Consider the following 25186-nt stretch of genomic DNA (forward strand, 5'->3'; position numbering starts at 1 on the left):
GATGTCGCAGCACGCAGAGCCATTGTGATGTCATAAACATCCACCACAGTGACTCCTCCACATTCCTCACTGTGGTGGATGTTTATGTTAAAATGTATTTTGTGTGTCTTGCTTTTTATTGGTATGATGATATGGCAAATCAAATTCCTCGTATGTTGCAAAACATACTTGGCTAATAAAGCATGATTATGATGATTATGAACAAAGATTACTCCCTTCAATCAAAGATGGAAGGCGAAAAAAAAGTTCAATCTCTTCCCATCTTTGTTCCCCGCGGCCGGGGCCCTCGAGCCTTCTGTTGACAGGGCGATCTTGGCTCCCGTAGCCGGCGGTCGGGCCCTCTGCATCGGGTGGATGTCGGCTCCCCGCGCCGGGTGATCGGACCCCAGGTCGGGGCTAGTCGAACCTTCTGCGTCGTTGGAGCTTCCCGACTCGGTCTCTTCCCGAGACTGCGAGTTCCGCGATGTTGAAACCCACAGGCCGCGCTTGGAGCGTCGATCCCAGGCAAGGGATCGGCTCCGATGGCAAGTCTACGCCCTGCGGTGGGGCTCATAGTCAATCCGAACAAGGCCTCCAGCTCCATGATGTTAGGCCGCAGAGAGACCAGAGATACGATCCGTAAAACAATCACATCTCCGGCAAGGTAAGAGATTGAATAGAAGTTTTCAAACACATCACAAACTAACATAAATTGCAGTGATGTTTGTGAAGAATTCAGAGCTGTACAGTTTTTACATAGGTATCCTTCCTCAACTATTGAAGATATCTACTGATGGGTGTGCTGTATCCTTGAATTTTTAAGATGCATACAAGTAGAAAAAACAACCTGAAATTTCTTAAGCAATTCTTTGGATTGAGGATGACTTGCAGTTAAATGGATTCTGGAGGTGCTGAAGAGTTCTAAACAGTAAGTCCAAACTCCACTTGTTTGGATCTGTTGTTACTTCATGGGACAGGCAACTAAATAGTTCAGAACGTAATACTGTGCTTTAGGTATTTATACATGGCATATGCATCCTTCCATACAGATATTTGGTGCCTAGTCTCTGCTGGAAATCACTGTTTTTCCATTTAGAGCAGGCACAGGTCATCATTTTTCATAAGTCGGTGAGAAATTCTACATTTTTCTTTCCCAAAGAGAGCTTGAGAAGGTCTTTGAAACATTTTGGCTTTTGGGAATTTCTTGCTATGAGGAAGCTTGGGGTAAAGTGCCGGTTGTCGAGTGTGGTGTCTCGCAAGCAGACCATGGAGCTCACTCAACCACTGGCTCTGGTTTTTGGGAAAGGGCGCTGACACTATTTCGTCTTTCCCGCTATTGGATTTGGAGGGGTTGCAAAGGCAATTTTGGTGGTATTTCTCGGATACTTGAGTTGCCCACATCCCCGAAACATACTGGAGGATGGGAGATACTCAGCGGGACAGGCAACATCTCTGGAGAGAAGGAATGGATGAAGTTTTGGGTTGAGACCCTTCTTCAGACCCTTCTTGGAGGATGGGAATCACCACATATGGAAAAGGATAGGACTGGTACATAAGTTGAACCACAAATTTGGTTATCCTGGGATAACTAATTTCTATTACAAATCTGAAATTGTTGAGTATAGAGGCAAATAAATAAATGACAGGTCTTTGTCCCAAATATTATGGAGGGCACGATATGTGTACATACTGCAAATGCAATGGAGTTTTCTGTACAGGGACTATGTGTTCACAACCCTCTGTGGCTGGCTTAAGCAAGTACACAGCAAATACAAAATTAAGTCACCTATCCTAATGTACTCTGCATAGAGGAAATGAATTGTTCAACGTTTAAAAGTAGTAATATGTACTTTACTTTATTGCAACATAAATGCACATTCTTGTTGTTCAGCAATTTCAAAGATCGCTGTCATGAGTGAGGGTCCGAGTGCAGAAGCAGGACCTTTGGATAAGCACTTTTTGTCCATGGAGCAAAGGAGGCTGAGGGGTGACCTTGAGAGGTTTATGAAATTGTAGACAAGATAAGTAGCAGCAGACTCGTCCTCTGGGCAGGGGAGACAACCCAGAGGGATATCGCCAAGTAGCAGTTAAGTGGGACTAGCGTGGTTAGCATGGATGAGTTGGGCTGAAGGGCCTGTTCCTATGCTAGATAATTGTATGACCATGACTCGGTGGACTAATGCTGACTGAATCTATGCCCAGATTTAAGAACTTAACAATAAAATTCCGTAATACTTAGTAATACAAAATTTTGTGGGGTCAACGGAATTGCAACAATTCTTTACTCCAAAATGAATATTAACTAATTAGGTTTTGAAAAAATGACGCGCTAACGGTAAAATGTTTACATGTTCCGATAGAGATTTATCCCGTGGAGTCCAAAATCATCTTACCTGAAAAATTAATGTCTTATTTCTCCATTTATTAATCAAAATTTTCAAAAATCACATAAAACTCGGGGGGGAAAACTGCTTATTCCCTGTGCTTACAGCTGTGACGTCACAATGGGATTGTAGCAACATTGTTGCTATCCAAGTACACCGAGTCCTGCTAGCCCCAGCAAGTGCAAATGCATTTTTTTTTAACTCACAGTACACTGAGTTCTGCTAGCTAGTTTAAGTTTAAAAATGACAGAATAAGGCGAATTGAGCAGCCCCAGCGCAGTTGTCGACTATGGGTGAGTGATGGAATATTGCGTTGGGGAACTGGTTGCGTTGGGGGACCAGGCCTCCCGTGTGACAGGGACCCAATGGGTCCCACTTGGTCTAGTAATAACTAAAAGTCGTGCATGCATGTGTGTGTCTCTCTCTTCCTTCCTAATGCTAGGCCACAGCCTTCCCATTTTCACACATCCTGCTCACATTTTTCCCGAGGTGGCGATATAAACATCTTCCCGTCGCATTTCCACCTATATTTCCAAAGTTATTGATCCTTGAAATTTTAAACACAGCCCAAACTCACTCACTTTGGGGGGAAATAAATCTGAGTGACATCACAATGCACTCGCAAGGCAGGATGGGACACTCCGGGAGAGAGGGCACTTCAGCACGCGCGGTGAACAAGGAGTGGCGGCGGCTCCCGACGACTGGTGGGGAGGGTGGTGCCGTGGGCTGGAGCCGAGGCTGGTGCTGGACCTGGAGTGAGGGCCGGGGTTTGGGATGGGGGGCTGTGACCGGGGCCGAGAAAGAAACCGCCACTGAAACCAAGGACAAGCCTGGGTCCGGGAAGGGGACGAGCCCGGAGATGAAGTTGGGGCCTGGACTGGAGCCGAGGCGGCGGCCAAGCTGATAGCTGCAGTCTACAGCCAGGGCTGGCCCGAGAACGAGAACCAGGCCGACTTCCAGGCCCTGACGCTGCTTTTTGACCTGGGTAGGTGCTGGGGTAGGGAATGAGAGTGAGGGGAGGAGGATGAGGGAATTGAGGAGGGAGACAGGGGGGTAGGGAGGGTAGTTACCACGCCCCCCCCCCCACTCTACCCCCCTCCCTCTCTCTCTCTACCCCCTCCCTCTCTGCCCCTCTCCTTCTCTACACCCCTCCCTCTACCATCCCTCTCTACTTCCCTCCCCTCCCTCACTACCCCTACCCCCTCCCTTTCTACCCCTACCGCCTCCCTTTTCACCCCTACCCCTCCCTCTCTACCCCCCTCCCTCCCTCTCTACCCCCCTCCCTCCCCTCCTACCTCCCTCCCTCCCTCTCTACCACCCCCTCCCTCCCTCTCTACACCTCCTCTCTACCCCCCCCTCCCTCTCGTCCCCCCTCCCTCCCTTCCCCTTCCCTCTCTCCCCCCTCCCTCTCGTGCCCCCCATCCTCGCCTTCCCTCTCCCTCTAACCTATTTCCATCCCTCCCTCCCCATCCTCTCCTCCCCTCCCTCCCTCTCCTTCCCCCCTCCCCCCTCTCTTCCCCCATCCCTCCCTTCTCCCCCCCCCCTCCCTCTCTTCCCCCTCCCTCTCTTCCCCCTCCCTCCCTCTCTTCCCCCTCCCTCCCTCTCTTCCCCCTCCCTCCCTCTCTTCCCCCTCCCGCCCTCTCTTCCCCCTCCCTCCCTCTCTTCCCCCTCCCTCCCTCTCTTTCCCCCTCCCCTCCCTCTTCTCCCCCCTCCCGCGCCTCATCGTCCCCCTCCCTCCCTCTCTTCCCCCTCCCTCCCTCTCTTCCCCCTCCCTCCCTCTCTTCCCCCTCCCTCCCTCTTCTCCCTCCCTCCTCTCTTCCCCTCGCCCTCCCTCTCTTCCCCTCCGCCCTCTCTTTCACCTCCCTTACCTCTTCTCCCTCCCGCCCGCTCGGCGCCTCCTCTCTTCCGCCCTCTCTACCACCCCGCCCGCCCTCTCTACCACCCCGCCCGCCCTCTCTACCACCCCGCCCTCCCTCCCTACCCCCCCGCCCTCTCTTCCTACCCCTCGCCCTCCCTCGACACCCCTCCCTCCCTCTCGATCCCCCCTCCCTCCCGACCCCCTCCCTCCCTCTCGACCCCCCCCTCCCTCTCTACCCCCTCCCTCCTTCTCTACCCCCCCCTCCCTCTCTACCCCCTCCCTCCCTCTCTACCCCCTCCCTCCCTCTCTACCCCCTCCCTCCCTCTCTACCCCCCTCCCTTAGTGGAAGTGCAGATAATGTGGAATGCTGTCAGATACGGTGGGATATAGATCGAGTGATTGACATGGCCACTCAAGAATTGACCATTTTATAGCTTTGAAAAACTTGTTTGTTGCTTTGTCTGTATGTTTGGGATCATTGTCTTGCTGCAGAATGAACTGCTGGCCAATGAGCTTTGAGGCATTTGTTTGAACTTGAGCAGATAAGATGTGTTTATGCACTTCAGAATTAATTTTGCTACTACCATCAGCAGTTGTATCATCAATGAAGATAAGTGAGCCAGTACCTTCAGCAGCCATACATGCCCAGGCCATAACATCCCCACCATCGTGTTTCACAGATGAGGTAGTATGCTTTGGATCTTGGGAAGTTCCTTCTCTCCTCCATACTTTGCTCTTGCCATCACTCTGATATAAGTTAACCTACGTCTCATCTGTCCACAAGACCTTTTTCCAGAACTGTGGTTGCTCTTTTAAGTACTTCTTGGCAAACTGTAACCTGGTCATCCTATTTTCGGGGCTAACCAGTGATTTGCATCTTGCAGTGTAGCCTCTGTATTTCTGTTCATGAAGTCTTCTGCGGGCAGTGGTCATTGACAAATCCACACCTGACTCTTGAAGAGTGTTTCTGATCTGTCAGACAGGTGTTTGGGGATTATTCTTTATTATAGAGAGAATTCTTCTGTCATCAGCCGTGGAGATCTTCCTTGGCCTGCCAGCCCCTTTGCGATTAGTAAGCTCACCAGTTTATTTTCATCTTAATGATGTTCCAAACAGCTGATTTTGGTAAGCCGAAGGTTTGGCTGATGTCTCTAATAGTTTTATTCTTGTTTCTCAGTCTCATAATGACTTTTTTGACTTTCATTGGCACAGCTTTGGTCCTCATGTTGATAAACAGCAATAAAAATTTCCAAAGGTGATGGAAAGACTGGAGGAAAGACTAGGTGCTGAGAGCTCTCTTATACCTGCATTAAGGAGGCATTTAAACACTCCTGAGCAATTACAAACACCTGTGAAGCCATATGTCCCAAACATTATGGTGCCCTGAAATGGGGGGACAATGTATAAACACAGCTGTAATTTCTACATGGTGAAACTAAAATGTATAAAAATACCCTTTAATGAAATCTGACAATGTGCACTTTAAACCACATGTGATTTTTTTCTATTACAAATCTCAAATTGTGGAGTACAGAGGCAGATAAATAAATGATGGGTCTTTGACCCAAACATTATGGAGGGCACTGTAGCTCCCCTTTGTTGGGTGTATAGAGCAGGGTGAATTTCATTTTTAGAGCATAATGGACTTTTTTGAATTTGTCACTTGTCAGACACTAATATTGCAGGTTTTACAAAGGTATCTACGACACATCTTGTTTCCCACCCCCCTCTCCTCCCTCCCCTGAACCCCATCACTGATATTTTCAAATATGTCTCATGTCATCTCACGGGATAAATTGTTAAAGGTGAACGGATCCCGTGATTTCTAGCCTAAAACTCAAGAATTTCAAAAACTACCAGTGCCGTGATCTGCGGGAATATAATCTATTAAGTTTAAATTTATTTTAAATTGGTTGGGGTAAAAGGGAATGCAAATGTTTAAAATCTAAAGAGAAAGATGCATTATAAAACCATGGCAAACAGCAGACACATTAATATTTGAGGTGTGTCTTTCACACATAACACCTGGAGCATTAACCATTTGTTAAAGCTCAGGCGTTTGATGACTTGGATCTGCTCCAGTTTTGTGGGTTCTGAGGTGATTGAGGTCAGTAAGGGGACTGCGGCTATGCCACGGGTAGATGAATGAATACGATACAATACAATAAAACCTTTTTCGTCCTCGGAGGGAAATTGGTCTGCCAACGGTCACAGCACACAACAAGGTACACGAAAACTTGAAATTAAAAGTGAGAAAAAAATAGAAAAAGATAAGCAACTGTTGGCTAGCTGTCGTGTGCACAGCACCTTAATGGAACAAACAAACAAACGAACAAATGCAGACTTATCCCCTGGGCAGATGATTCTAAACCTAGAGTGCTCCCCCACACCGGGTCCCCCTTTGTTCTCCCACCGTCCCTCATGGTGGTTCCCCCCCCACGCGGGGTCCCCATTGTCTTCCCCTCACGTTCATTGATCGCGTGGCCCCACCATCGCCGTGGCACTCATTTCCGCCACCGAGGATCCTTTTGCCGCCGCCGAGGCTCCTTAATGAATACTTTATTGTCACATGTGACAAGTCGCAGTGAAATTCTTTGCTTTCATACCCAAGGTATGCAAATAGTCTCCACCATACGAATGCTGACAAAGTTACTAAGTATACAGAGTATCCGTGCCAGTATCCCTTTGGATAACGGGATATGAAGACATCTTTGAATCTTGTTTAAAGGGCCTGTACCACAGGTGATTTTTTTTTTTTTCGGCGACTGCCGGTGACTGTCACAGTCGTAGCAGAAAAAGCTGCGACTGAACCCCCCCCCCCCCACAGCAATGTCTACGACAGCCTACCACCTAGTCGACGCCAAGCTACTGACAACCTGCGACCAATTAGGACGTCCACCTACGACCACACAGGCGACAACCGAAGTCAACCTACGTCCACCCGCGACAAGCAACGACCCTGTCGGCGACAACTGAAGACAATTCAGTCGCCGGTACCTGTCACCTGTTGACGTAGGTAATCACCAATGGAATTCACCGAAGTCTGCATCCGGCGACAACCAACGTCACCTGGCGACAACCTGCATCATCCTGGTGACAAACTACGACAGCACCCACGACAGGAGAAGATAAGCTATGTCAAGCTACGTCAAGCCCACAGTCGCCGAAAAGTTTTGAACATTTCAAAATCCAGCGGCGACCAGAAAGACGCTACAACTCTTTAGGCGACTCGAGGAGACCACTCACGACCGTACTGGCGCCACCCCGGGACCATGTGGCGACAGCCTAGTCGCCTGTAGTTGCCGAAAAAATTGCGTAAGTGGGACAGGGGCTTAACAGGATAATCTCTTGCTGTGACAAAACTAGTCCCGTTTCAGACATGCAAATATCATGTCTTCCCCATCTTAAATGTAATTGTGACTACGGCCGTTGGTCTGAGTGAAAATCTGTAGGGACGGTATTGGTGATGGCTCTTGCCGCTTTGAAGTGGCTGCTGTCAGAGTTCTTGTCTCGAGTGTACAGGACGGCATACGTGACTGCTGCTTAGAAGATGTGGACTTTTGAGCCAGGTATTGGTACATTTGAGGTATTTTCCTCGGATAGCCAAAGTCTCTGCTGGTTCAATGCCGGTGATGTAAAATTAATCGTCAACGTCTCTATTTAAGAGGTGAATCGAAAATAAAGGAAACATTTCACAGGCTGTATTTGGGTGCTATGTGTTATGTATTCCTTTTAGTTTTTAGAGATATAACGTGGAAGCAGGCCCTTCGGCCTACTGGGTCCGCGCCGACCATTGACCACTCGTACACTAGTTCTAACCAGCACAGTAGGGACAATCTACAGAAGCCAATTAACCAATTAACCAATCAGTCTGAAGAAGGGTTTCGGCCCGAAACGTCGCCTATTTCCTTCGCTCCATAGATGCTGCTGCACCCGCTGAGTTCCTCCAGCAATTTTGTGTACCTTCGATATTCCAGCATCTGCAGTTCCCTTTTGAACAACCTACAAACCTGCACATCTTTGGAACATAGGAGGAAACCGGAGCACCCCGAGGCAACCCACGCGGTCACGGAGAACATGCAAACTCTGTACAGAGAGCACCTGTAGTCAGGATTGAACACGGGTCTCTGGTGCTGTAAGGCGGCAACTCTAGCGCCGTGCCACTGTGCAGCCCACAACACAACTACAACCCACAAAATGCTTTTCTTATTTTGGAGTCACCTCTTAAAGAAGACAGATGTTAATGATTAATTTTGTTGTCACCTTCAATGAATCAGCAGAGACTTTGGCTATCTAAGGAAAATACTCTAGTCTCTTGTTTTATATTGCATACACTGTCCAATCTTATGTATTTGCAACATAATATGGCAATTATCCCCTGGGGTCAGCAATACTTCTGTTTGCTTAATACTGGTGTTGAAGTAAAGGTGAGAAGGAGGGATAAACGACAGAGAATGGATGGAAATCACTTGCACATGTACAGTCTTTCCACTGACTGGATAGCACGCAACAAAAAGCTTTTCACTGTACCTCTGCACACGCGACAATCAAGTAAACTAAACAGCTGGGATCGTTTTACTAAACGTTGCAACAGCTCTGTCATGAATCAAGGTGTAACAAAATGCCATGATATTAATTCCGCTTTTCTGCCCCACAGCTTACGTATGTTTTCTGTTAACTGCTCTCGGAGTGACGGCTGGTGCACACCGTTTGTGGAGCCATCGGTCTTACAAGGCAAAGCTACCATTACGGGTGTTCCTGGCTGCTGCCAACTCCATGGCTTTTCAGGTGATTTTTATTGCTGTAAAATGTGCCGGTGCTAGTACTTCCATCTTACTCATTCGACTGTGGATGTATTTGCATATTTGTTATGCAGAACTTACGATTTCTAAAAATTGATTTGATCTCGTTTTATTTCAAATGAAATATACTTTGCATTTTAATTGAGCTTGACTTGCATAAAACATCATTGAGTTTAAACATTAATGCTGTACACAAACATTCTGTCACCTATTTCATTCAGTCATTTGTATTTTATCGGATCAAATTAAGGTTTACTTTAACTGAAGAGAGGTTTTGTGCTGTGCAGCTGAAAGGTAAAAACCTATCCAGGATGTGACTGAATTCTGTAAACAATGAATCGGTTTCATATTAACATGCTGATCATGATGGGATATGATCAGCTGCTCGTAAGAGATGCAGCAAAAAGTCAGTTTATATTCTGCAAGATGCCAGACTTAATAGCTAGTGAGTCACAATTAGTGCAGTGAGTGGGATTCAAGTTGCATAACATGACAGTTCATTACAGACTGTTTATAGCACACTTTAGTTGAAGAATTGAAATGATAAAACGTAAAAGAGACAGGTGCTGAAGTAAACTGTGCTGCTGTGTGAAATGTCTTCTAGTGGTTTGTTTGTTGACACTGAAGTAAACTTTATGAAGTGTGAATATTTTGAACCCATACTTTGGATCACAACGTGAATATAATCAGGGTGTTTTGGGTAGGATCATGCATGAAATTCTGGTTTAAAAGGTGCTTGTAAGAAGGAAACTTCAGACCTTTCTTCCTACATTCTGTCACTTAGTAATTTACTTACCAGCTGAATATTTTGCCCAGAATTTTAAACTAGCTGTTTTTCTGAAGGAAGCTAGTTCACAATGCCAGTTTTGGCCATTCTGTCTCTCGCTTTGATTGCTATGTTAATAGAAAGTTGAAAAATAATTGCCAAAAAGTATTTGAGTTTTTTCTCTGGAAAAAAATCTCCTTTCTTGGGAAATTGTTCTAAAAATAGAAATGAAACCAAAGCAAAACAATGTGTTCACACTCACGAAATGTCCCGAATGAGGGGGGCAGGTTACTTGCAATCCTTCCATGTTGACCATGCACTAACTGCAATATTGGTCAGACCAGGGCTTGTGTTGAAATTTCATTAAGGTACTGGTCTAAGAGCCTTGAATTTGCGTGAGGACCTCTTTTTTAAAAAATCCAATTATTTCTGCTGGGTCCTTCACTAACAATTTGATAAACTCACTGACCAAGATGTACTACAGGAGGGGGTGGTGTGATGTATCTGTCTTTCGGGCTAATAGAATCAGTGAAACAGTCGATTAGTTGGATACTCTAAATTACAGCTAGTATAGGTGGGTGGTAGGAGAATCTCGTGGGAACTGATGGGCATTTTTGAGAAAATGTGTGTCTGGGAGATAATTAGCCACTAAATGGCTTTCTCCTGAAATGAGTAAAGGAGCCAATGAGGGAGGAGATAGCAGGAGCATCTGGACAAAATGGAACTACGCACTAACACTTTCCCACCGCAGGTCTTTGGCGAAAGCTTCAGACTGAACTCAACGGGGCACCTAAATGCTGGAGCAACTCAGCGGAACAGGCAGCATCTCTGGAGAGAAGGAATGGGTGATGTTTCGGGTTGAAATCCTTCTTCAGACGGGCCACCTACCGGATAATGAAAGGTCTAGATGGAGTGGACATGGAAAGGAGGTTTCCAGTAATGAACCAGTCTAGAACCAGAAGGCACAGGCTCAGAATAAAAGGAAATGTGTTCAAAATGGAGATGAGGGGGAATTTCTTTAACCAGAGGGTACTGAATCTGTACAATTCATTGCCACATTTGGCTGTGGTGGCCAAGACATTGGGTATTTTTAAGATGGAGACTAATAGGTTTTAGATTAGGAAGAGTCAAGGGTTACAAGGAGAAGGCCGGAGAATGGGGTTGAATGGAAAAAATAGACCAGCCATGATTGAATGGTTGATTGGACATGATGGGCCGAATAGCCTTATTCTGCTCCTATGTCTAATGGTCACTTGTGTTTTGGATGTCATCGCTTTGCAACGGAATACATCACTGAATTCACTCACGCTGCAGCCACAACATGGGTTGGAAAAGTGCATGTTGTGCCTTTTCCAGCTCACATACGCTAATGTATCCGGGTAGCAACTTGGACTTACAGATACAGCAAAGGGGGCAGAGAGAGCATATAACATTTAACTGAAGTGCAGGACTTCCAGTGTGCAAAATGTGCAGCATATAAGGATGGGCAATCAATATTGTCCTTGGTAGGAACAATCCTATCGCACAAATTATTTATTTTTTAAATATTTGATGCTAGAATGGCCATGTTGAATCTTGCTGGATGGATAAATAATCAATTGTTAAGTCTTTTTGAGTAATCATCTAATCACTTTTAAGCATTTTTGTTTGGCTATCTGGTTTTATGATTTATGCAATTATGATCTATTTATGATTTGCATTTCAAGAATCAAGAGAGTTTATTGTCATGTGTCCCAGATAGGACAATGAAATTCTTGCGCTGCAGCACAACAGAATATTGTAGGCATAAATACAGGCCCATATACCATAGAATATATATATATATATACTAGACTAAGTGGGACCCGTTGGGCCCCATGTTTACACGGGAGGGCTGGTACCCCGACGCAATATTCCACCTCTCCACCAATTCCAATATTGGTGGCCAGTGGGGGGGACTTTCTGGAGCGCTGGTATGGGTGTTGTTGGCTGCAGGGACTACTGGACTCCAGAGGGCTAGTATGGACATTGTGGGCCAAATGGATTCTTGGGGTGGCAGCTCAGTCCATCAAGCCTGATGTGCTGGCAGCTCACTCACGGCTGGTGGGCTGGCAGTTGACTTGCGGCTATTCCTTGAAATTCCATGTCAAGCAGAGTGCAAGGCCACCAAATTCAAATCCATTTTCCTACCATTTCAAGCAGGGTGCAAGGCCACCAAAATTCAAGTGCAGTTTCTTATCTCTTCGAGCAGGGTGCAAGGCCACAAAATTCAAGTGCAGTTTCATACCACTTCAAGCAGGGTGCAAGGCCACCAAATTCAGGTTCAGTTTCCTACCACTTCAAGAAGGGTGCAAGGCCACCGAATCTGGGGGGTGGGGGGGTACGACGTGTGTCCCCCATGTTTTGAGAGGTGGGGGACAATTTCCCCCACCCCCCATGTTATCTCTTCCCTGTTTCTCCCGCGGTCACGCAGTCAAACTGCTGCGTTGAGGCAATCGAGGCTCTCCGTGTTGAAGCCCCTGCCGGGCAATGGTAGATCCCGCGGCCGATTTTAAGCCGCGCCGGGCGATGAAAGGCCCAGCAAACGGGCCAATTCAAGCCCCACAATTCGGGGCGGAAGAAGCTGCTGTTGTTGCTGGAGCTCCTGAAAGTCGGTCACCAACCAGGGACCTGCGAGCTCCCAATGTTACCGTCCACAGGGCCCGCGACCGAAGCCTCCGAAGTGCGAGTAGCAGCCGCGACGCCACCACTGCCTCCGAAGTCAATCAGCTCCATGATGGTAAGTCCACAGCTCTGCGACTGGAGCCCTCAAGGTCGATTTCCGTTGGAGGCCGCCATCATTGGCTCTGACCTTCCTTCCATCGAGGGGATTTATCGCAGTCGCTGCCTCAAAAAGGCTGGCAGTATCATCAAAGACCCACACCATCCTGGCCACACACTCATCTCCCTGCTACCTTCAGGTAGAAGGTACAGGAGCCTGAAGACTGCAACAACCAGGTTCAGGAATAGCTACTTCCCCACAGCCATCAGGTTATTAAACCTGGCTCGGACAAAACTCTGATTATTAATAACCCATTTTCTGTTATTTGCACTTTATCAATTTATTTATTCATGTGTGTATATATTTATATCATGGTATATGGACACACTTATCTGTTTTGTAGTAAATGCCTACTATGTTCTGTGTGCTGAAGCAAAGCAAGAATTTCATTGTCCTATACAGGGACACATGACAATAAACTCACTTGAACTTGAGCTCCACGATGTTAGGCCTCAGCACAAATATTTTAATTTACATAATTTTTCGCCTTCTTTCACTGTCTCTCAAGTCTTCCCCAGGATTGTTATAGTAAGGTGCGTGTGTGTGTGTGTGGAGTGGGAGGAGATAAAATTGTCAGTTGTTATGCACACTTGTCATCAGGCCACCAGGAAATTGCCCCCCCCCCCACCGGGGTGACAACGACCCTAAGCACACAGCCAAAGACAACGCAGGAGTGGCTTCGTGACAAGTCTGTGAATGTCCTTGAGTGGCCCAGCCAGAGCCCGGACTTGAACCTGATCGAACATCTCTGGAGGGACCTGAAAATAGCTGTGCCTCGATGCGCCCCATCCAATCTGACAGAGCTTGAGGGGATCTGCAGAGAAGAATGGGAGAAATTACCCAAATACAGGTGTGCCAAGCTTGTAGCGTCGTACCCAAGAAGACTTGAGGCTGTAATTGCTGCCAAAGGTGCCTCAACAAAGTACTGAGTAAAGGGTCTGAATATTTATGTAAATGTGATATTTCAGTAATTTCTTTTTAATTACTTTGCAAAAATTTCTAAACACCTTTCACTTTTTTATTATAGGGTATTGTGTGTAGATTGATGAGAAAAAAAATGCAATTGATCAATTTTAGAATAAGGTTGTAACGTAACAAACTGTGGGAAAAGTGAAGGGGTCTGAATACTTTCTGAATGCACTGTATTTCCATACTCTTTGTACTTAATCTGGGATTGTGTTTATGTATAGTAATCTACTGAATTGCATGCAAATTTTTTTTGAAGATTCAAGAACTATTGACTGCTGAAACAAGCGTAATGCAAGGCAAAGCTGCTTTTATTTAGAATCTGGATTGTGCAGTCGTGGGTGATTGGAGGCACCCAATCATCCACAACAGATTTAATTTTGCATAAAGTCGATATGGACTCTGGGTCGATTGTACAAGTTCCAGTACATAATCTATCGATGATATTAACTCTACACATGAACCCAACGACAGTGCCTTTGTGCTGCATGCGGAGATTGTTTTTTAGTCCTTCATAGAGAATAGGTGCAGGAGTAGGCCATTTGGCCCTTCGAGCCAGCACCGCCATTCAATGTGATCATGGCTGATCATCCACAATCAGTACCCCGTTCCTGCCTTCTCCCCATATCCCTTGACTATCTTTAAGTGCTCTATCTAACCCTCTCTTGAAAGCATCCCGAGAACCGGGCTCAACCGCCCTCTGAGGGAGAGAATTTCACAGACTTACCACTCTCTGTGTGAAAAAAGTATTTCCTCACTCGGTTCTAAATGGCTTACCCCTTATTCGTGAACTGTGGCCCCTGGTTCTGGACTCCCCCAACATCGGGAACATGTTTCCTGCCTCTAGCGTGTCCAAATCCTTAATAATCTTATGTTTCAATTAGATCACCTCTCATCCTTCTAAATTCTAGAGTATACAAGCCCAGCTGCTCCATTTTATCAACATATGACAGTCCCGCCATCCCTGGAATTAACCTTGTAAACTTACACTGCACTCCCTCAATAGCTAGAATGTCATTCCTCAAATTTGGACACCAAAACTGCACACAATACTCCAGGTGTGTTCTCACTAGGGCCCTGTACAACTGCAGAAGGACCTCTTTGCTCCTTTACTCAACTCCTCTTGTTATGAAGGCCAACATGCCATTTGCTGTCTTCACTGCCTGCTGTACCTGCATGCTTACTTTCAGTGACTGATGAATAAGGACCCCAGATCCCGTTGTACTTCCCCTTTCCCCAACTTGACACCATTTAGATAATAATCTGCCTTCCTGTTTTTGCCACCAAAGTGGATGACCTCACATTTATCCACATTAAACTGCATCTGCCAAGCATCTGCCCACTCACCCAACCTGTTCAAGGTCACCCTGCATCCTCATAGCATCCTCCTCACAGTTCGCACTGCCACTCAGCTTTGTGTCATCTGCAAATCTGCTAATGTTACTTTTGATCCCTTCATTTAAATCATTAATATATATTGTAAATAGCTTTGGTCCCAGCACCGAGTCTGCGGTACCCCACTAGTCACTGCCTGCCATTCTGAAAGGGACCCGTTAATCGCTACTCCTTGTTCCTACCTGCCAACCAATTTTCCATCCATGTCAGCACTCTACCCCCAAATACCATGTGCTCTAATTGTGCGCTCTAATCTCCTATGTGGGATCTTATCAGACATGGGAGATCTGTGGACGCAGGAGGACTTGCTTGAAAAAGGGTTGCTTTTATTTTCAACTAAAGGGGTAAAGGGCCTTTACACCATGCACATTTGTTAATCGCGCTGTACCTTCCGCCGCTCCAGAATTTGTACGTTAAAGCAGCGCACTTTATTTACAGTGCATTGGTACCATTGGGAAGATGTGATCCCATATCTATTTCATTATCACCACAGCTTGGTTTACACTAACCCAGCTTGGCAGTCGAGAGACGGACTCTCACAACAACAGCTGCCTGCACACGTACACCCTGCATCATTAATCAGAGAGATGTAGCTAATTTAAAAAAAAAGTGGAACTCCCTGTGCAATGATGGTCAATATATTCTTGTAGAGGGACCATGATGACCTGACTGGCCTGACACATTCTAGAGTGATGGGATTTTTATAACCAATACTGCAATAGCTGCACTTTAATTACAATGTATTATAAAAGAATAGAAGGTAGACAAAAATGCTGGAGAAGCTCAGCGGGTGAGGCAGCAACTATGGAGCGAAGGAATATGTGACGTTTCGGGTCGAGACCCTTCTTCGGATGTGGGGGGGGGGGGGCGGGAAGAAGAAAGGGAAAGGCGGAGACAGTGGGCTGTGGGAGAGCTGGGGAGGGGAAAGAGGGAGAAAGCAAGGACTACTTGAAATTGGAGAAGTCAATGTTCATACCGCTGGGGTGTAAACTACCCAAGCGAAATATGAGGTGCTGCTCCTCCAATTTGCGGTGGGACTCACTCTGGCCATGGAGGAGGCCCAGGACAGAAAGGTCGGATTCGGAATGGGAGGGGGAGTTGAAGTGCTGAGCCACTGGGAGATCAGGTTGGTTATTGCGAACTGAGCGGTGGTGTTGGGCGAAGCGATCGTCCAGCCTGCACTTGGTGTCACCGATGTAGAGCAGCTGACACCTAGCGCAGCGGATGCAATAGATGAGGTTGGAGGAGGTGCAGATGTTGTGCCGCCCCTGGAAAGACGGCTTGGGTCCTTGGATGGAGTCAAGGGGGGAGGTAAAATGACAAGTGTAGCATTTCCTGCGGTTGGAAGGAAAAGTACCAAGGGAGGGGGTGGTTTGGGTGGAAAAAGACGAATTGACCAGGGAGTTACGGAGGGAGCGGTCTCTGCGGTAAAGGGCCTTTACACCATGCAAATTTGTAAATCACGCTGTACCTTCCGCTCCTCCAGAATTTGTACATTAAAGCAGCGCACTTTATTTACAGTACATTGGTACCCTTGGGAAGATGTGATCCCATATCTATTTCATTATCAGCACAGCTTGGTTTACACTAACCCAGCTTGGCAGTCGATAGACGGTTTCCGCAGAGACCGCTCCCTCCGTAACTCCCTGGTCAATTCGTCCCTTCCCACCCAAACCACCCCCTCCCCTGGTACTTTCCCTTGCAACTGCAGGAAATGCTACACTTGTCACTTTACCTCCCCCCTTGACTCCATCCAAAGGCCTAAGCAGTCTTTCCAGGTGCGGTAGAGGTTCACCTGCACCTCCTCCACCCTCATCTACTGCATCCGCTGCTCTAGATGTCAGCTGCTCTACATTGGTGAGAGCAAACGTAGGCTTGGCGATCACTTCGCCCAACACCTCCGCTCAGTTCGCATTAACCAACCTGATCTCCCAGTGGCTCAGCACTTCAACACCCCCTCCCATTCCGAATCCGACCTTTCTGCCCTGGGCCTCCTCCATGGCCAGAGTGAGTCCCACCGCAAATTGGAGGAGCAGCACATCATATTTCGCTTGGGTAGTTTTCACCCCAGCGGTATGAACATTAACTTCTCCAATTTCAGGTAGTCTTTGCTTTCTCCTTCTTTCCCTCCCTTCCCAGCCACAGCCCACTGTCTCCGCCTCTTCCTTTCTTCTTCCCGCCCCCCCCCCCCCACCTTCACATCAGTCTGAAGAAGTGTCACAACCCGAAACGTCACCTATTCCTTCACTCCATGCTGCCTCACCCGCTGCGTTTCTCCAGCATTTTTATTTACCTTCGATTTTTCTGATTTTTAAGTTAAAGTGTGAAAAATCGGAACAGTACGAGTTTGAAATGGGGGGCAAAATACTGCCAATCAACTGCTGTCTCTAAGGGGGTTGCGTCCAATCACCGACCAGCTTCCCATAAAATTCCCGTCCAATCAGCCGTGGTCTACAAGGGCATTGTGTCCAATCACATAATGCGATGGTCACTCGGCGGCCAATCAGATGCTGTCTCCGAGGGGTGTTGCAGCCAATCACCGACCAGCTTCCCTTACTGAAGCAGAACATAGCTGCCCCCAACACTTTGCTCTGCTGTTTGCACACAGTGCTAGGCAAAGAGACATTTTGTGTGTAGGTATGTGTGTGTGGGAGAGAGAGGGGGGGGGATGGAGAGAGGGGGGGAAGGGAGAGAGAGGGGGGAGGGGAAGGAGAGAGAGGGGGGGAGGAGAGAGAGGGGGAGGAGAGAGAGGGGGGAGGGGGTAGAGAGAGAGGGAGGGAGAGAGAGAGAGGGGAGGGGGAGAGAGAGATTCCTTCCATCATATGCATGTTAGCAAAATCAATATGCATGTTAGCGAAATTAGCTGTCGCATAACATCAACCTGAAAAAAAAAGAGAGAGAGAGAGAGATTCCTTCCTTTCTTCCTTCCATCCAGCCCCTTAATGTTTCCCCAGGCCATGGGGGAAACGTTGCAACCAAATGACTTTCAATGATAAACTTCTGGACAAATGCAAGCAAGCAGCTGTAACATATACACAATAAACTATATTACAAATACACAATAAACAAGTTATGCAGTCTTGTACTCTTACATGGATATGACTGCACATAAAACATTTTTTTTTTTAAATTTCATTTAAATGGCACCGCGTAAAAATACTGATTTCCTCAGCAAAATATTGATTTTCAGGTACTAGAATACTGAAATGCTCTGACAAAACTTGGCAGCTCTGAATATATCGCAAAATCAGCAAGCTACTAAAATACCCCTTAAAATCCAGGAACTAAGGCGAGCCCCTGGACCCCAACCGTAATGGGCGACGCCTTCGCACTCACACTCGCGCTCTGTCAACCCGTGCACTCAGAGTAAGATTTTTCATTTTCAAATGGTGGCAGGTATGCATTTGAAATTCTTTATTAAATGTTATAAAAGCATGGTGTTTTTTTTAAACTTGGGTAACTTTCTTGCTTGTGTTCCATAGTTTGGGCAGTAAGGTGATTTATACTGAGTGCCTTGAGGTGTTATTGCCGCTTTAGATCTATAGCACTTGTTCTCATAAAGGGTTCTGGATCTTAAAACGTTAGCTTTGTTTCTCTTCTCACCGGCATAGCTTGATCTGTTGAGTATTTTCATCCTTTTCCATTTTAATTAGATTTCCAGCATCTAGTATTTTTCATTGATGTGTGTTCTGGCTGACCAGCTTTTGGTGGTAGTGAGCCAGTGGACTGTTCTTGGGCATTCGTGTCCTGGCTGCAGTCATGTGCCTTGAATCTAATGCATCCAGATTGTTCTGGGCTCTCATTGATCAGTATGCTGAAATCGACGGTATTAAAAGCCATCCCCCAGATTTAAAGTTGAAGGTAATGAAAGCAACTTTCTGCAACAGTTAATGATTTTGCAATTTGCATTAATCAGGTAAGTAATTAAAATTAATATTCTTTAGAACAAGGAAGATTGTTCTCATTGCGTCATTGGCAGTGTATTTTACAAAGAAAGTGCAGAGAGCTTCATAGGGATATAGTGCGTGACTGCAGGTGAGGAAACCGCAAATTAAGTATTATATAGAAAAATGTGAGATAATCCAATTTGGGTGAAAAATGTAAAAATCTCACTTTTTTAAATGGTGTCAGATTGATAATTGAAATGTGTTTGAGTCCAAAGAGATCAAGGTGTTGTAATACATAAATTACTGAGAGAGAACCTGGAAGAAGAGTAAATAATTCTGAGGGAATCCTTATGTTTGACTTTGGATGCGATGAGATTTGAGTATAAGAATATAGATGACTTGCATAGTGCCTTGGCAGGACTGACCTGACTAGACTGACCTGACTAGACTGATTGTGTACCAGTCTGTCTTCCCTACCTGGGAAAAGATATTCTTGAAATGGGAGGAAGAGCAGCAAAGGTTTTTGGAATGTTCATGAAGATGTGTGGCATCAGCATGGATGCATATTGCCAACATTCGGTCTAGAGTTTAGCAGAAGCGAAGGTTCTCTCGTTGAAGTGTGCAAAATTCTTCTGGGGGTTTGATAGAGTAGATGCAGCAATAATGTTCCCAGCTCGGTTGTTGAAAACCAGGAAGCATAATCTTAAATGAACAGGTTGGTCATTCTGCCCTGGCATGAGAAGGTTAATTCATTCTGGAGATAGTTAATCATTTGACAAAATCTGTGCTGGAGAGAGACGGTCATTTAGTCTGTTCAACCAAAAATGGATAGATCTTTGGATATTAAGAACATATGATCCTGACTTTGGCTGCCCTCTATCAGAGTTTGCACATTTATCCCACATACCCTCACGAGTTTGCTTTCGCAATCCAAAGGTTTGTAGGTTAAATTATGAGTTTAGTTACCCATTTGCACTATCAGTTCCTTTTTGCCTTAAAGGATGCAAAATTGTGTAAAGTGAGCATGTGTGGAAAGTATGTTGCAGAATATAAAGTAGGTATGTTACAATACTTACCTTCAGCGGCGCTGCAATTCTGCCACCGGCCGTGTGCGCGATTTTGGTGCGTTTGATGGGGGGCGGGGTTAAAACGCGGTTTTCTCCGACCTGGTCCTGGATTATATTTTGTTGGAGTGCAAGCTTTTGCTGAAAAATCGTTCCGACGGCCGTTCTGTGTCTTTTTAAAAAAAAATTCGCCCGACAAGTTAATCGCTGGAGTGAGTTTAAAATCAGCTTCTGAAGCCGTCAATGCCGACAACGGGGACGGATTTTATGTAGGGGACAGGTAAAAGAAAGTAGTTTATTTTTATGTATAAAAGTGTTTCTTAAAAGGGCTTTCTCACGGTGCGACCTGAAGCAAGACTTAACAAGAGTTTAACATCGTGGGAACCTTCTGCGATAGCAGTACGGCATTCGTGAAACACCGAGGACCTCCGTGGCGCTAACGGCAGGTAGTCGTGTAACTTTGTACGGTCGGGAGAAAATTCAAAAATTTTTGAATTTCTCCAAGAGTGACTTGAGCAGCGTTGCAACATTGTATGAACGCAGATGCCAGTGCGATATCCGTGCGATATCCGTAATGACTCTTCCGGGTACCGTGGGAACTCCTGCGAACGGTAAACCCGGAAGCTGACAGAGGGGACATAAGGTGAGTAAAAAAGGTGGTCTCAATATCGCCAATGGACCATGTGTCCATCGAGGACGTCCCACCTAATTGTCATTGTTTGAGAATCTTTTTCACAGTAAGACTTGCAGAGATGCCTCTCAGAAAAGCGCAAAGAAAGGGGTCAAAGAAAGTCAGAAAGTTTTTAGCCATGCAGGTAAATGAGGAGGAGACTCAGCAAGAGAGACAGGTGGAGAGGCAAGAGGAGATGCCAGAGATACCACTGCCTGTGGGCTCCTTGGAGCAGGGAGAGGGTGATCAAGGTGGATTTGAGATTGCCTCCCCAGTAGCTGTTGCCTCCCCAATAGCCTCAGCAGACGATAACATAAAGGGAAGATGGCAGAAGGTAAGGCCATATAACTTCAACAGGGAACAAGAGGGGGAACTGGTGGAGTGGTACGAATGCAATGAGATTCTCTATGACAAATCCAGAGAGGATTATAGAAATAGGGAGAGAAAGCGCAACCTGCTGGAGACGAAGGCTGCGGAGTATCCCGGGTGCTCATGTGAGAGGTGATGTGATGCTCATGTTGGTGGCTCCACATTTTATTATATCCTGAAGTGTGATAAAGCTTTTACCTCAGCATTTTGATTGTCATTGCTTGTTTACCTCACTGCTAAATACATTTATTTTTTACTATCAGCTTGATGTCTGCAAATCGTCATTAATACATCACTACAAGATGAATGTCTCTAATGTTATAATCCCTCTCATGCTGAAACACAAAATACCATAATGGAGGTGATATAATCACATTTTCACTCATTTACATTTTTGAGTGTGCAGGACCCTGAAATGTTCAGTTATTTAAACATGTTCTTCACCTCTTGGTAGACAATGAAATAAGAGAATCAGCACGGTAAATGTGATACAAAGTCTTTATTCGTATTTGACAATATAAGAAGACGAATTCTGTCACATAGTGAGAGGAGATGCATCACACAAAACATTTGTCTGTAAAAGGGCCTCGCAAACACGAAATACAACAAATGAGTCACGCGAGATTATTTAAAACACATTATATCCATCAACCTCCGCTACAAGCGTGAACTCAGGCATTTAAAGGGACAATGCAATGTTCTAAACGGTAGGTTTTGTGGACGAACATCTTATAGGATGCACTTTTCAGAGGACAACACTAGGAAGTCAGCTTATAACATGCAGTAGTGTTCCTGTGGTCGGCTACCCATCAATATAGCTGTCCTGCCATGGCACACTCCCCAATTGTGAATTGTAGTAAGCGCAGAGATGGTCTCTTTGCTCTTTCACACTGGATGTGCCCGAGTTACCTTTCAAACGCTGCAGTGAGACCATTTTCAACTTGTTCGCACCACTTCTCCAAGCACCTAGTGTTACTTCCCCTGTGTCACTGTCCACTATGTCACCGTCCTGGATGGATGTTTCTGATCCAGCAGCTGCACCTCTCATTCGGATCAGGTTGTGCAGAACACATGCTGCATATACTATACTCTCCACATTCTTGGGCCTCTGCTCCATTGTCTTGAGCAAGCATCTAAATCTGTTTGCCAAGATGCCAAAATAATTTTCTACTACCCTCCTGGCCCTTGACAGCCTGTAATTGAAGATCCTCTGTTCCCTAGTTAGATTCCTCTGTGGATATGGCTTCATAATCCAGAGCCGTAGTGCAAAGGCTTCATCAGCAACCATCGCATATGGGATGTCCGGGCTGTCTTCTCCTGACAGAGGTTCTGGATCAGGCATGCCTGCTGTTCCACCTTCCATTTTCTTTCCAAGCCATGTTTCTTTCCAAATCCGGCCATCACCAACACTTCCAGGTGTGCCCACATCCACGTACAGGAAGTTGTAGTTATAATCAACCACCGCCATGAGTACAATTGAGTGGAATTTCTTGTAATTGAAATAATTTGAGCCACCTCCAGGTGGTTTACGAATTGCCACATGCTTGCCATCCAAAGCCCCACATGTGTGAGCAAAGTTCCACCTGTTTTCAAACCCCAGTGCAACTCTCTTCCACGCATCTGGTGTACTGGGGCATTCCATCACTTCAGCTGAATAAAATTGGATGATCGCCTCACAGGTTTCTCGGACAATACCACAGATGCTGTTGGTGGCGACAAGAAAGTTGTAAGACAGACTTTTATAAGAATCGCCTGAGGCCAAGTAGCGGAGGGTGATTGCTATGCGCAACCCTGGTTCCAGTGCCTTTCTCATTACAGTGTCAGTCTTCTTCAGCAGAGGTCCCAAATTATTCTTTAACTCATTAAAGAGCTCGGGTGAAATTCTGACAAAGTTTTTGAATGCACTTTTATCCTCTTCGCACAGCACATTAAGCAGTTGCTCATATTGTCCAAATTGAGGTCTCCGTTGAAACATGGGCTTAACCCAGGGAGACTTCCTCTTAATTCTCTTTTTAATTAATCTCACCCTTCTGCCTTCACGCAAGCGTTTTCGATGCACATGTTGCGCTAATGCATACAGCGCGTCAATGAAAATAACAACCAGCCTGTACTCGAACCAACTTTGTATAGGCATGTCTGCAAATGAGCCAATTCTACGAACGGAGGATATTTATATAGTGTGTGAAAAAAAGTGACATCATTTGTGCCACGTGATTAACTACACTACAGTCCACGATGTTCATTCACGATTAACGGGAAAGATCGGGAGACGGACAAGTCACTCGCACAAATGACAGAATTGCCGAGTACCGTGGGAACTCTTTATCTACCCCCCCGTTATATCGTGCGGAACTCGTGCTGGACCACGACCACTTCACTCTTGTGACATCTTGCGTCAGGTCGCACCGTGAGAACCGGCCATAAGGCATTTAATTCACATTTTAAGTTGCGAAACGGGGATTTTTTCCCCCGTACGTACCGGCAGTGTTTTTGCTGCCGATATGGGGACTAAATCACCGCAACCGCAACGTTCCAATTGATCGCGTTCCAGAAAAACCCACTCGCAAGCTGATTTAAATGGCCATTAATTTACAGGTATTAATCATTAAATTCCTTCAATTTGGCCTATAAACCCATGACAATGAGATTTAAAAATTATGTTATATTGTGAATTCTTGTGTGAATGTTATTTGGACACTTAGGCTATTTAAAAATGTTAATCTATTCTTAAGAAATGGATAGATGTTTAGATCTAGTAATTGAATTTTGTAAATTAGCTACAATTAGGTAACTAATTAATTATATGCTTTCATTTCAAGTCATCTAAGTAAGGTTGTTTCATATTTGTTTCAGAATGCTTCAATCTACAATAACTGAAAATTTCTTTCAATTCTCTTAATTTTTAAGAAAGTTATGGGCATTTGACTGTCCTCGATCACAGCTTTTGTGTTAAGTCAATGGAAAAGCAATAGGGAACAAGATGCTAATTTCCGAGTATGAAAATGGCCATACCTTTTTTACTGAAGATATGAAAGTGAATTAGGTGTCAAATTAAACTTCTTTTTATGCTTTATCTGATGGGATAAATTGCACTTGATTTTTAAAATCTCAAAATTTTGTGACATTGCTATATAAAGAAGTGGTGCAATGTGATGAATGGGATTGCTTCTCTGTAGATGGACTAAATGTCATCCTGTATTAGAAGTGTAAGAGAAGAGCTAGTCAGCCAACAGGCCCTTCTAGTCTGCTCCATTATTCATTCAGACCTTATTCCCCAATGCCATTTTCCAGCATCATCTCCTTGAACGTGTAGAAATATACCACTTTGTATTATGAATGAACAGAGTGAGTGTCGACAGGGCTCCAGGGTAGAGAATTCCAAAGGTTCACCATCCCATGAGTGATGACATTCTCTTCACGTGAATCTTAAAAGGCCACTTATTCCGAAGCTGTGATACCTGGTCCTAGACTCCTCAATCAGGGGAATCCTTCTCTGTGCTTCTAGCTGCCAAGCTCTTTAAGCATTTTAAGTTTTGATGAGATCTCTTCAGTCCCCTCAATTCTAGAAAATGCAGTCCCACGCTATCATTAAACCTGGAACCAATCTGATGCAGCTTCTGGTGATGCAAGAGATTGCAGGTGTTGGAGTCTTGAGTAGGAAAAACAAATTGTTGGAGGAACACAGCGAGTCAGGCTGCATCTTTAGAGAGAAGTGGTCTGGTCATGATTCTGGTTGAGATCATACTCCAGATTGATGTTTGAAGAAGAATTGGCCAGAAAAAATGTCCCTACTTGAAACATTGTTCATTTGCCTCCAGACATGCTGCTTGACCACTAAGTTCCTCCAGCAATTTGATTTTTGCTGATGAATCTTCTATTGCAAATATATTCTTTTCTTGGACAGAGTCCAAGAACATCCATAACATCTAGATGTGATCTCACTGATGCCCGGTACAAGTCTTACTCCTGAATTCAGACCCTCTTATAATAGCGCTGATGTACCAACAAATCATTTGTTTTTTTATTTACCTGCTTTTCTTCTGCAACTAGAATACAAATTGGTTCTCTAAATGTCAGTACATACCAGGCACCCTCCATTTAATAAACGCTCTGCTTTTTGCACATGTTTACTCATTGTATTCCATCTGCCATGTTCTTGCCCAAATACTTGGCTTATCCATATCCCCTTAAAGCCATTTCAAATCCTCCTCCATACCCAGAATCCCATCTTGTTTTCAATTATCAG

At 45.4% G+C, this 25186-nt stretch overlaps 1 protein-coding gene across 1 annotated transcript in view; it reads left to right on the forward strand.

The window, feature by feature from the left end:
• Window positions 1-25186, forward strand: part of scd5 (stearoyl-CoA desaturase 5) — an 85279-nt gene that overhangs the window by 12641 nt on the left and 47452 nt on the right. The window contains exon 3 of the mRNA XM_033025089.1: window positions 8879-9009. Within this exon, the coding sequence (XP_032880980.1) occupies window positions 8879-9009 (131 nt within the window). The remainder of the gene's footprint in view (window positions 1-8878; window positions 9010-25186) is intronic.

The sequence above is a fragment of the Amblyraja radiata genome, chromosome 1, assembly GCF_010909765.2.
Source record: "Amblyraja radiata isolate CabotCenter1 chromosome 1, sAmbRad1.1.pri, whole genome shotgun sequence".
NCBI lineage: Eukaryota > Metazoa > Chordata > Chondrichthyes > Rajiformes > Rajidae > Amblyraja > Amblyraja radiata.